Source organism: Olea europaea, unplaced genomic scaffold (genome assembly GCF_002742605.1).
Source record: "Olea europaea var. sylvestris unplaced genomic scaffold, O_europaea_v1 scaffold722, whole genome shotgun sequence".
Classification (NCBI taxonomy): Eukaryota; Viridiplantae; Streptophyta; class Magnoliopsida; order Lamiales; family Oleaceae; genus Olea; species Olea europaea.
Window position 1 is genome coordinate 223952 of NW_019265623.1, and position 13010 is coordinate 236961.

A 13010-nucleotide genomic window follows, 5' to 3' on the forward strand; every position below is an offset into this window, starting at 1 on the left:
GACTTAGCATTGCAGTACACATTATATAATGTGTTATCCAGTCCATTAAGTAAATAATTTCTGCATAAGAAATCAGAATGCTTCCATGCGTCAACCGCAGCCAATTTTTAAGCATCACTGTCTTGCTCGGTATATGAAGGCGTGTTTTCTTTGAGAAATTTAGTCAGATTTAATGTCGTCAGATAAAAAAGCATTTTTTGTTGCCAATGCTTGAAATCTGACCCATTAAACTTTTTTGGTTTTTCCCCGGTCGTATTCGGGAGTGTGGTACCAGAAGTTGCCATTTCTGAAACACAATCAGAAGATCAACGGTAAGAAGATCATTCAATGCTGCTATTGCAATAAACATACGTATGGATGTGATTCTTGTCACAGGAGAGTAGGTATCGAAATAATCAAGACTTTCTTTTTGCTTGTAGCCTTTAGCGACAAGTCTTGCTTTATATTTGTCAATTGATCCATCTACTTTCATTTTCCTTTTGAAAATTCATTTACATCCCAAAGGCTTATTACCGAGAGGGAGGTCTACTAATTCTCAAGTATGATTTTATAGTATGGATTCAATTTCACTATGAACAGCTTCTTTCTAATATGAAGTTTCGGTTGATGACATAGCCTCCTTAAAACTTTGAGGTTCATTTTCTAACAAATATGTTAGAAAATCAGGCCCAAAGGAGGTTGAGGTCCTAGCCCTCTTACTTCGTCTAGGTTGTTCATTTATAGATTCTTGATCTATAGTCTCTTCGTTTTCACGAGATCTCTTTTGTGAATTTGATTCACCTTGCATGTTATAAGGAAAAGTATTTTCGAAAAATGTAGCGTCCCTTGATTAAATGAAAATGGTGTGAATTTTCTAGTAAAAAGGCTGGCTATTTATAAACTTGTTCGTGGTCATTCGAACAGTCATCACCTTTCAGACAAGCCTCAAAAATCCGAACAAACATGCTGTTCTTAAAAGTCATATCTGTTAAGTCAGTTAACAGTCGACTGTTTGGTCGGTAAACAGTCGAAACAGTCGACTGTTAAAAGAAAATAAAACACCCGGAATAAGTCAAAATTTAAATTTCATATTGTACCCAAGAATTTGATTATTTACAATTTGGGCCAAAACTTTAAATAAATTTTGTCCAAAAAATAATAGTTTGTTAAGAATATAGTTGGCAGAAAGCAAGGCTTCCCCCCACAAATTCTGCGGTAATCCAGAACTTATTAACATAGCATTCATCATCTTCTTCAATGTTCGATTCTTGCATTCAACAATACCATTAGATTGAGGAGAATAAGGTGCGGTAGTTTGGTGAATAATTTCGTGTTCCGAACAGAATTTCTCAAATGGTAAATCATATTCACCACCTCTATCACTTCTTATAGCCTTAATCTTTTTGCTAAGTTGATTTTCAACTTCTAACTTGTAGTGTTTACACACTTCAATTGCTTCGTCTTCGCTTTTGAGCAAATACACATAGGAATATCGAGTACAATCATCGATAAAAGTGATAAAGTACTTATTACCTCCTCTAATTTGAACAAATTTTAAATCACATATATCAGTGTGAATTAAATCTAGAGGTTCGGTACTTCTTTCAACAGAACAAAAGGGTAGATGTGACATTTTGGCTTCTATACATATATCGCATTTGTGATTAGGACTTAAATCACACTTTGTTAATAAATCTGATTTGATTAGTCTACACAAAGTGTTATAACTTGTATGTCCTAATCGTTCATGCCAAATGTTAAATGACTCAAGCAAGTAAGAAGAAGATTTATTTTTATTCATAATTGGAGGTACAACAGTCATTACATTTAATTCAAAGAGCCCCTCATTCAGGTAGTATTTTCCTACAAACATCTCATTCTTTGAGAGTATAAATTTGTCCGAGACAAATACTAGCTTAAACCCGTTCTTACTTAGTAGAGAACCAGATACCAAGTTTTTCCTAATATTAGGCACATGAAGAACATCATTCAGAGTGAGCTCTTTTCCACTTGTCATTTTCAGCACTATCTTCCCATGTCCTTCTATCTTGGAAGACGACGAGTTTCCCATGTAGAGATGTTCATCATGATCCATTGCTTTGTAGGTAGAGAACATCCCGCGGTTTGAGCATATGTGACGAGTAGCTCCAGTATCTACCCACCACTCCTTAGTGTTTCCAATTAAGTTGCATTCAGAGACGACCGCAGAAAGATTCATGTCTTGTACCTTATCAGTGAGGTTCTCATGTTCTGTTACATTGGCCTGGTTAGTTTTTCCCTTCACATTTTTTGGCTTTCGACAATCCTTGGATTGATGTCCTGCCTTACCACAATTGTAACAGTTGCCTTTAAATTTTTTAGCAGTTTTTGAAGAACCAATTTGTCCTTCCCCATTGTGCTTCCTCTTTTTGCTTGTCTTGAAGCCTCCTTCTACAATGTTGACTTTTGATTCCATCGAATTAGATGCACCATTCCGTTTTTCAATTTTGCGATTGTCTTCTTCAATTTTCAATCGGACAATGATATCTTCAAGTTTCATTTCCTTCCGCTTGTGCTTTAGGTAATTCTTGAAATCCTTCCATGAAGGTAGTAATTTCTCAATTAGTGCAGCGACTTGGAATGATTCACTTAGTTTCATTCCTTCGGCATGGATGTCGCTAAGTATGATCTGAAGTTCTTGAACTTGGGATATGACAGTCTTGTTGTCAACCATTTTATAATCCAAAAAGCGACCGATAATGAATTTCTTCGTGCCGGCATCTTCGGTTTTGTACTTTGTGTCCAAAAATTCCCACAGTTCTTTTGCGGACTTAGCATTGCAGTACACATTATATAATGTGTTATCCAATCCATTAAGTAAATAATTTCTGCATAAGAAATCAGAATGCTTCCATGCGTCAACCGCAGCCAATTTCTAAGCATCACTGTCTTGCTCGGTATATGAAGGCGTGTTTTCTTTGAGAAATTTAGTCAGATTTAATGTCGTCAGATAAAAAAGCATTTTTTGTTGCTAATGCTTGAAATCTGACCCATTAAACTTTTCTGGTTTTTCCCCGGTCGTATTCGGGAGTGTGGTACCAGAAGTTGCCATTTCTGAAACACAATCAGAAGATCAACGGTAAGAAGGAATAGAAACAGAAACAAAATAATAATAGAACAAAATTCGTTTTAAGATTGTTGCCTTAATCTTTTTGGAGTTTGAAGTTACTCCTTCGAAAACAATCCGACAGAATCACCTGAATGTAAGAATTTGATCAACAAGATCTAAACAGTAATTCAAACCCACCGATTTCACGATGTTTCCTTAAAACGAATTTGCTGCCTTCAATGGTGCTAAAGGCGTCCAGCAATCATTTTTCAGGACAGAACGAATTTTTGTCTCCTACGGAAGCAGCACTGCAATCTGTACGAGTTCCAACGAACTCAACGAAATGTGTTTTAATTCGAGACAATATCAAAACGAGAGAGAGGGAAATGAGATTCAAAACACAGAAAGTTTGCAATGAAAATGGTGTGAATTTTCTAGTAGAAAGGCTGGCTATTTATAAACTTGTTCGTGGTCATTCGAACAGTCATCACCTTTCAGACAAGCCTCAAAAATCCGAACAGACATGCTGTTCTTAAAAGTCATATCTGTTAAGTCAGTTAACAGTCGACTGTTTGGTCGGTAAACAGTCGAAACAGTCGACTGTTAAAAGAAAATAAAACACCCGAAATAAGCCAAAATTTAAATTTCATATTGTACCCAAGAATTTGATTATTTACAATTTGGGCCAAAACTTTAAATAAATTTTGTCCAAAAAATTAATATAGTGTAAAGGTCCACCCGCACCCGCACCGAACCGGAGTTGGACATGGGCACGTGCTCGTGCCGTGCCGTGCCAAGCCGGCGCGTGCGTGTGGGTTTATGATCGAACCTAATAGGATATAAGTATTCCCCCTTCCAAAGACTATTGGTACCCCTTGGGGCCTAAACCCAATTCCAAACTTCCACCTTATAAACCACACCAAAGTTTCCTAACTTTCATATGTAGGATAAGTGTTTGGAAAATCAAATTCTTCTATAATCCTTAGTTTATGTGGGTTACTTTAACACTTAATATTTCATTCAATTTTAAATGATTTTCGATAAATAAATATATCACGTTAATCATCTCGCGGAGTAGAACGTGAATATTCTAGGTCCCGTATTAATTAAAAGGTGGGTCCTACTGAAATTTGGGCTCAAAGTTGACCCATTAACCATTTTTTTTCCAACATTTTGTAGACACAATTGTTATTGATTATAGTTATTTTTTCTTCTCTATCCGTGATTTTTTTCCCATCTTGGATTTCTACATAAAATCTTCGTGTTCTTGTTTTGTTTTATTTTATTTCATTATTGTCATAATCTTCCGATTAATTCACAAAAAGTCATGTCACCACAGCGACAAATATTCTCTAAGGCTGGCATGCTAATAATAGAGTCACTTGCCACGAGTATTCAATAAGGCTGACCTTGACAGCAATCGGGTCAAAACTAAAGAGAAATCATCAAGGCTAAACACAATAATAATTTGTCACTAGACACAAAAATTCACAACCGTTACCGCAAGTTCGCAAATGGTCCCTATTTTATACGTAAATTATTTGGAAATGGAAAATAAAATTCATTAGTATGCATATGGAAATTACATCCATCAAAGAAGATTATCACAAAATTAAAAGCTTCATTATCACAGAAGAGAAATCATGAAATAAGAGGACACATTCAAAAAAAGTTCACAACTTCACATAATCGTAAGTTCAATAATCTGACTGTTTTCTCCTGTAAAAATCTCATTCTTGTTGAAATACAAGTAATAAATATAAAAAACAGTAGCCGGTTGATTCCAAAGAAGCGTGGATGGGATTTGAAGCTGATTTGCCACTTCACCTGCCCATGTAACGAGAGTAGAGTATACCATATGTGTAAACGGGTGGCCTTCGTTTTCTTTAGCCATGATAAGATTTGTTAAAGCTTCAGAGCCGAAAGTTCTGATAGATAACATGAATGCCTGGACATCAGGGGCACTGGTCCAACCATCGTCGTAACCATCAGAAAAAGAAGCCAGAGTCAGGTCTGGTATTGTCGAGGCAACTTGCGACATTCGACGGATTGCAGATACACTGGTGGAGAAGGTAACTTTGGCTCCCATTTGCAAAAGGCGCTTCGCAAATTGGAGGGATGGGTTTATATGGCCTTGTGCTGGAAAACACAGAAGGAGGATATGGCAATTCACCATTTTGGAAACTGTTAACTTGTAGGCAGTTTATGCCTCGGCTTGGCTTCGATTTTATAGCAGATCATAATTTCATTAGTCTTGACGCGATAAATAATTAAATAATGAACAGCAGCCTTTTGTTTTCGTTCGAGAACTTGATTTTCATGTGCAATATAAAAGTGTGAACCATCAAAGGCAGCCTGGAGATGCCAATTTGATTCTTGTCCTTTCATTTTTATATTGCGCTCGAGATCATATTTGATCTTTTTTCAAATAAACTTTCAAGATTTCGTTCAAAGTAGGGGCACATAATAATTAAAGGATGGTGCACAATAATAATAATTAGGAAATTTTCACGAAATATTGCTTAAGCTTACCTTTCTTTTCTTAATAATAATATTTTATTACTTATTTTATACTACACTTTATAACACACTGTGTTTCACGTGTAACAACTATATTACAAGTATAATATTATGTAACATAGCCCGTTTCCCCCATCATGGCTGTAACACTTCCTACTAGTCCTCATCACCACTTTTAATATATGCTTTTATACTGTTTCTGCCATCACAACTATCACAATATGCTGGTACCCCGATCACTACCGCATCACTGGTTGTTAAAATTGGATGCCAAACCAATCAAAACGATATATGGCCACCAAAACAGTCAATCCGACGCTGCCACCACCCCCAACCAACAATACGCGCATACAAAACCATATTTAAAAACAGATCTAAAGTTATGAATACATTCAAATTTAAGTTGCTTTTGATGACTGTAATAAGGGTGCATGAATATAATATTGCTAGGTTGGGATGAGTTGTTATACATTTGTAATATTATTTTGTGCTTTATACTTGTTTGATCTTGCACGTGGCTTTTTCAGTTTATGTCGAGTTAATTAGATATTATTCCAGATTATTTGATGTTACTTGATGCAGAGCCAGAGAAAGAGAGAAAGAAAATTGAAAATAAGGAGAATATAATGAGATGGAATAAGAGAGAAATCGAGAACATGGATAGTGTTGTTTTTTTCTTTCTTTCTATTTTTCGTTGATCTTGCGCAAAGACAAATTGCAAGAGTTATTAGTACTTTTACATGTCTCTTTTCTTTTATTTTTGTTATTTATACAGATTATTCGCATGTTCCTTGGAATTAAAATTGGTTATAGTCAATTACTTCTTTGAGTTGATATAGTTTTATATTTTCCGGGCACTTACCTATTGTTATTTTTTATATTTCACGAGTCAAATGTGCTGTGATTATGTTGTTCAAAACCAATAACAATAAATAAATAAATAAAATTGGTCCATGCAGCTGCATGGCTATACATGGCATATAGCCATGCGGTCGCATGGCCTTATGCCGAGACCAAATGGTCTTGGCATGGGTGAACCATGCGACCGCATGACAAAATTTGACCCTTTTTTGGCCGTTGTAAATTTGAACTTTATGATTTTTCACTTGATTTTTTGGCACCATTTCGTACTTTTGGTTGATGGCTATATATAGGAAAGCCATGTTTGAGGAAAAGATGTTAGAAAAAACATCTTGCAATCCACACTTTGTTCTAAGAATGATCAAATCCAGATTTACATTCATATCTTTGTGTTCTTCAAGTTTTGGAGAATTTCATCTTGTGCTTTAGTAAAATTCTTTACAATATTTGTTATAATCCTTCAAACCATTTGCCGGAATTAAGCATATCGAAAACACCGGAGAAGGGCAAATAACGTTTGAGGATAGCGATCCCGCGTTCAAGCCTTCACATTTGTTAATATAAATTTTGTTTTGATCCGTCTTGTTGCCATATTCTCTTGTGATTCTCTTTTTCTCCATCTCTCAATTATTTCCAACAATCTCCAACGTTACTTTCCTTGCAATTGAGAACGAGACTACAATGGCAACCATCAAACTTATGAATCAAGACTTGGTGCGGTTGGATCGGCTCGATAGTACAAACTTCACGTGGTGGCAAGACAAGTTGAATTTCTACTTACAGAAGATCTTCTATATTTTGGACCCAGAATTGGCGCAACTACCGAAACCTACAAATGGATAGACTGAGGTAGTCAATGCTGAAAGACAGAAACGACAAGAAGATGAATTGATATGTCGCGAGCACATACTAAATGCATTGTCGAACCGTTTATATGACTTATACATAAACACAACTTCTGCAAAGGAAATCTGGGAAGCATTGGAGAGTAAGTACAAAGCGGAAGAGGAAGGTACTAAGAAGTTTTTGATTTCTAAATGCTTAGACTTTAAATTCCTTGATAATATCCCTATTCTTCCCCAAGTACACGAATTGCAAATCATTGTCAACAAACTAAAGGCGGTAAAGATTGAAATCCCAAAGATCTTTCAAGTGAGAGCCATAATTACTAAACTCTCAGGGCCTTGGAAAGGATATCAGAAGAAGATCATGCATAGTTTCAAAGATTATTCCTTGGAACAATTGCAAAAGCATCTTCGGATCGAGGAAGAATCCAGATTGCGTGAAAAGAGTGAAAATTCCTTTGAGGAAACTTCCAAAGCCAATGTTGTTGAAAAATCTGAACCACCGGCAAAATCCAACAAGAGGAAGCTTTCGAGGAACTTTAACAAGTCCAAGAAGAAGACCACAGGAGGGTGTTTGTGTGTGGAAAATTTGGACATTATGCAAAAGATTGTAGACACTGAAAACAAAATAACTTCGAGACCAAAGTGAACTCCATCCAAGAGGATAAGATCGTGGCCACCGTAAGCGAAATAAATGCAATCAAGGGAAAGATTCCCAGGTGGTGGTATGATACTTGTGCTACTATACATGTATCATATGATAAAACTGTATTCAAAACATATCATAAGGTGGATGGAGACCAAGAGATTCAAATGCACAACGAAGTTCGATCCAAGGTTATTGGAAAGGGAAATGTTGATATCATCTTCAATTCCGGGAAAGCCGTTACCCTTACCAATGTACTACATATTTCGGATAAGAATAGGAACTTAGTAAGTGATAATCTCTTAGGAAAATCGGGTATCAAATGTGTGTATAAATCCGGTAAACTTGTACTCTCCCTAAATGGAAAATTTGTTGAAAAATGCTATTCTAATGAAGGAATGGTCAAACTTTGTACCATTGACAAGGAAAAGAATAAAACTAATTTTGCTCATATTGTTGATTTATTTTCATTATAACATACTAGATTAGGACATATTGGTAAAAGTACTATGAAACGTATGAAAAAATGTGATTTGATTTCATATGATGAAAATAATGAACATAAATGCAAAACATGTGTAGAATAAAAAATGACTAAAAAGTCATATCAAAGTGTGAAAAGGACCTCTAATATCTTGGAATTAATTCATATAGATACATGTGAATTAAATGACATAACTAGAGGTGGAAATAGATACTTCATTACTTTTATTGATGATTTTTCTAGATATACATATGTGTACTTGATGAAATATAAATATAAAGCTTTTAACATATTTAAGATGTATAAAAATGAAGTTGAAAATCATCTAAGAAGGAAAACAAAGACCCTAAGAAGTGATAGAGGTAGTGAATATTTTTCTAGTGAATTTAACTTATATTGTGAACAACATGACATAATTCACCAATGTTATGTACTTAGAACACCCAAATAAAATGGTTTGGCTGAAAGAAGAATAGAACTTTAGTAGAAATGATTAATGTCATGTTTATATATGTTAAATTGCCATTTAATTTATGGGCTGAAACTTTATTAAGTGCAAATCCAAAACATGTGTAGAATAAAAAATGACTAAAAAGTCATATCAAAGTGTGAAAAGGACCTCTAATATCTTGGAATTAATTCATATAGATACATGTGAATTAAATGACATAACTAGAGGTGGAAATAGATACTTCATTACTTTTATTGATGATTTTTCTAGATATACATATGTGTACTTGATGAAATATAAATATAAAGCTTTTAACATATTTAAGATGTATAAAAATGAAGTTGAAAATCATCTAAGAAGGAAAACAAAGACCCTAAGAAGTGATAGAGGTAGTGAATATTTTTCTAGTGAATTTAACTTATATTGTGAACAACATGACATAATTCACCAATGTTATGTACTTAGAACACCCAAATAAAATGGTTTGGCTGAAAGAAGAATAGAACTTTAGTAGAAATGATTAATGTCATGTTTATATATGTTAAATTGCCATTTAATTTATGGGCTGAAACTTTATTAAGTGCATGTAGGATACTTAATATGATTCTTTCTAAACATACAAAGGTTTCTCCTTATGAATTGTGGAAAGGAAGAAATCGAACATTAGATACTTTAAAGTGTGGGGGTGTCTTGCTTATTACAAGAACACAAATCCTAATACGACCAAATTGGGTCCAAGAAGTATTAAATGTGCTTTTGTTTGATATGTTAATAATAGCAAATCTTATAGGTTGCTAAACTTGGATCAGTTTGAATATGGCCCTGTCTAGTGCAAATTATTGGTTGAAAAGAATGGATTTTCCTATCGTTGTGGCCGTAATTTTTGACTGGCTCTTTCTTTGGTGGAACCCGCAGTTGGACTCAATGGTAAGAAAATGGCAGAAAATCCATTGAAAAATCATAGACAGATAATGCCTTTATCAATTTTGCATATACCGTATATATAGTGAACTTAGATACTACCCAAAATATAGTAGATTAAATTACAATAAATTGAACAAATTAATCTAGTTAGCCAAAATAGAGAAAATTAAATTTCAATAAAACAGAATGAATGAAACTAATTAGCCAAAAGCAGATAATCGAAAAAAAATAATTTTAAACCGAGGTATGTGTGAACACAATATCCTTAAAACAAATTTGCCCCCTCACCGTAGGTGCTCAAGGTTTAATTCGACATCTGTCTCACATGATATAATGGAGGAACAATAGAATCTCACTGCAAAATAATGCGGTTTAAGAGATGAAAATTTTCGTTGTTGATGCCTTAAATTTCGTCACTAAAGATTTTTACCAACAAAATTAATTAGTCGGAAAATTCGATTGTAATACCCTCATTGCTAATTTAGTGACGAATTACTTAGATCATTGGTAATTTAGCGATGGAAGAACCTGTTGGTGTTTACCAACAGCTATTTCCATCACTAAGTAGCGACGATATTTGCGACAAATTTTTCCGTCTCAAATTATCTACAAATTAAGTCCGATGATGACTAACAATGAATTTTTGTCGCTATTTTCCATTGCTAATTTGAATTAAAATCTTTAAAAAAAATTATGATTATTATTTTAATAATTATTTTCTTGAAAAATTCATATATTAAAGTTTTAAAAAAAAAAGTTAAAATCCAATATGAACCGGACTTCACTCCGTTCGAGCCCATTTGCTTAAGCCTCCATTAGCGCTTTCTTGAGCACTTTTTGACTCATTAGGACACTCATCAAGCCATGAGAAAACCTCACCACTAGTGGAATCAGATTTCACATTCATCTGTTCAGGTCCATGAAGTAAATTCAGTTGCCTAATATTGTAAATTCGCTGATACCCAATTTGTTTACTTAGAAACTCCAAGTACGCATTCTCCAATTCATAGAAAGTGTTGAAAATATACCCCCAACTCAAACCATTTGCATCCATGCTGTTTTTCAGCAACTCCAAATTAGGATTTGATTCCGCTTCCTTATACCGCCAAAACAATGAAGGAACTTGGTCCCACGGAAAGCTCGAAGCATTCGGTAAATCATCGAATTTAATTTCACTCCCTGGATTTACAGCCTCAGGATTTCTCCAGAGGTTGTCAAAACAAGTAGTAAGAAATGCTCCAGAAGAGTAATATGCGATTCTAGGAATTCCAATTTTTTGGGCCAGATAATGAGTCCAACCAAGAAGGAAATCAGAGAGGATTGCAACAAGAGGATTACTATGAGATTGAAACCACTTTATTATTTGCCCCTGCAGTTTACTCTATGCAAGGATTATTTTGGTGAAACACACCGATAGCTACATGGACCTTCCATTTAAAGAAGTGGTATTTTGATTAAACACATTTTCAAATTTAAACTTTTGATGGAGGGGGAGGGGGCTGCAATGTAGGGAGAATTGGATGGAGGAAATGAAAATTTTAGAGGCAAGTTAAATTTTGGGAGTTGAAATTTTTTGAATTTTTCGACGAAATTTTTTCGTTGCTAACTATCTAATACTTATAAAATTTTACTTCCAATATTTACCAACATGTTTTTTCGTTGGTAATTTATTTTACAATTTTTAATATTTTTTTCCAACAAAATCATTCGTTGAGAAATTCTGTCACTAAATTATTTAATCTATTATTTTTTTATTTTTAAATTTTTACCAACGGATTAGTAACAAAATTGTACCAATGAAAGTTTTTCGTTGGTAATTATGTCGTCGATTTAGTATTTAATTTTTAATAATAATAATCCGTTGCTAATTATAATAGCAACGAAAGTCGTTAGTCTATAAAATTTTGTTTCTATTGCCTCGTTTTCTAGTATTACTTTCTATCAAAGCTTATTTCGATTCTATTCTCCCCACACACACGCGGGCGTACGTAGAGAGTTTCTATGCTGCACATGATTTCACCTTTTGAAAGTACAATCCTATTTAAGGTGGTATTTGCTTTCATAACTTTCCTATGTCGGACAAACCTTAAAAGGTTTTTCTCCAACATATAAACTCCTTTCAATTGACGCACTTTGAGCTCTAATTTCTCATTCACCTAAACATCCTTTTTGGCAAGTAAATATATGATTTTAATGTTCTCACGAAAAACAACACAAATCAATTTTGAACTTCCAAAATAACCAATCAAGTCCCACTCAAATTTTATGCCAAAGTTAGCCATTTAACCCATTTTTTCCAACAGTTTATACCAGGGTCATACAGCCTAAGTTAATACTCTAGACGAAAATTATTTATGACGGCTGATGAGTTTGTTTCACTCATGATTTTCGCACAATTTTAGCTTGATTAAATGCTAGATTTTATGAGTATAGAACGTTTTTATGTGTTTGTTAGTGTTGTTTTGAAGATAAGGAGAAGCGATGTGAAAAGAAGTATTAAAGTGGACGAAGAGGCCAAAAACACGGAATTGGGGGTAGAAAGACGGTGCTTAGGCGCTGCACTCATAGCGCCTAGGCGCTACGAAACGAAAAAAAGATGAAATTTGGACCCGAAAGGCGCTACCAGCAACGCCTAGGCGCTGAAGACACAGCGCCCAGGCACTATAGCCAGCGTTTAGGCACTGTCTTGTAGCGCCTAGGCGCTCGATTGGCGATTTAGGGCGCGTTTTTTGGGCCCTTTTTAAATCCATAAAAATCCTACTTCTACATAAAAACGGAGGGGCACCTATAAATACATCTTCCTCATATTTTTGAGGGGTTCTTGACATATTGGAGAGAAGCCAACAAGAAGGGAGATTCAAAGGAGAAATTCAAGAAGATTAACACCAAGAATTGAAGATTGGAAGCATTCATTGGAAGAGGAAGGAGATCTTGGTGCAAGAATTCCACTTTTTCTTCTACATCTTTATTTCGAACTCGTGATGTATTCTAAGACAAATTCCTTCTTTTCTTCTTGTATTATGAGTAGCTAAATTCATTGTTAGGGGGAATAATGTAACCAATTGGGATCTTTTGCATTTTCTTATTAAGACTTTCAGTTTTTAATTCTTCCATGTGTTGATTTTGCTATGAGTTGAATGCATTAAATTACCCGATTAATAATTTGATGATTTTTGTGAATTCTTTACAAATAGAGATATGAGTTTAGGATT

The 13010-nt window shown here is 34.6% G+C and overlaps 1 protein-coding gene across 1 annotated transcript; it reads right to left on the reverse strand.

Annotated features, from left to right (window-relative positions):
* Window positions 1-10579: 10579 nt before the first annotated feature.
* Window positions 10580-11906, reverse strand: LOC111390846 (UDP-glycosyltransferase 89B2-like). The gene is made up of 2 exons (XM_023015975.1): window positions 11884-11906; window positions 10580-11000 (listed from the first exon to the last, which is right to left on the reverse strand). Exons 1-2 carry the CDS (start codon window positions 11904-11906, stop codon window positions 10580-10582), a joined length of 444 nt encoding a protein of 147 aa, XP_022871743.1.
* Window positions 11907-13010: the final 1104 nt, after the last annotated feature.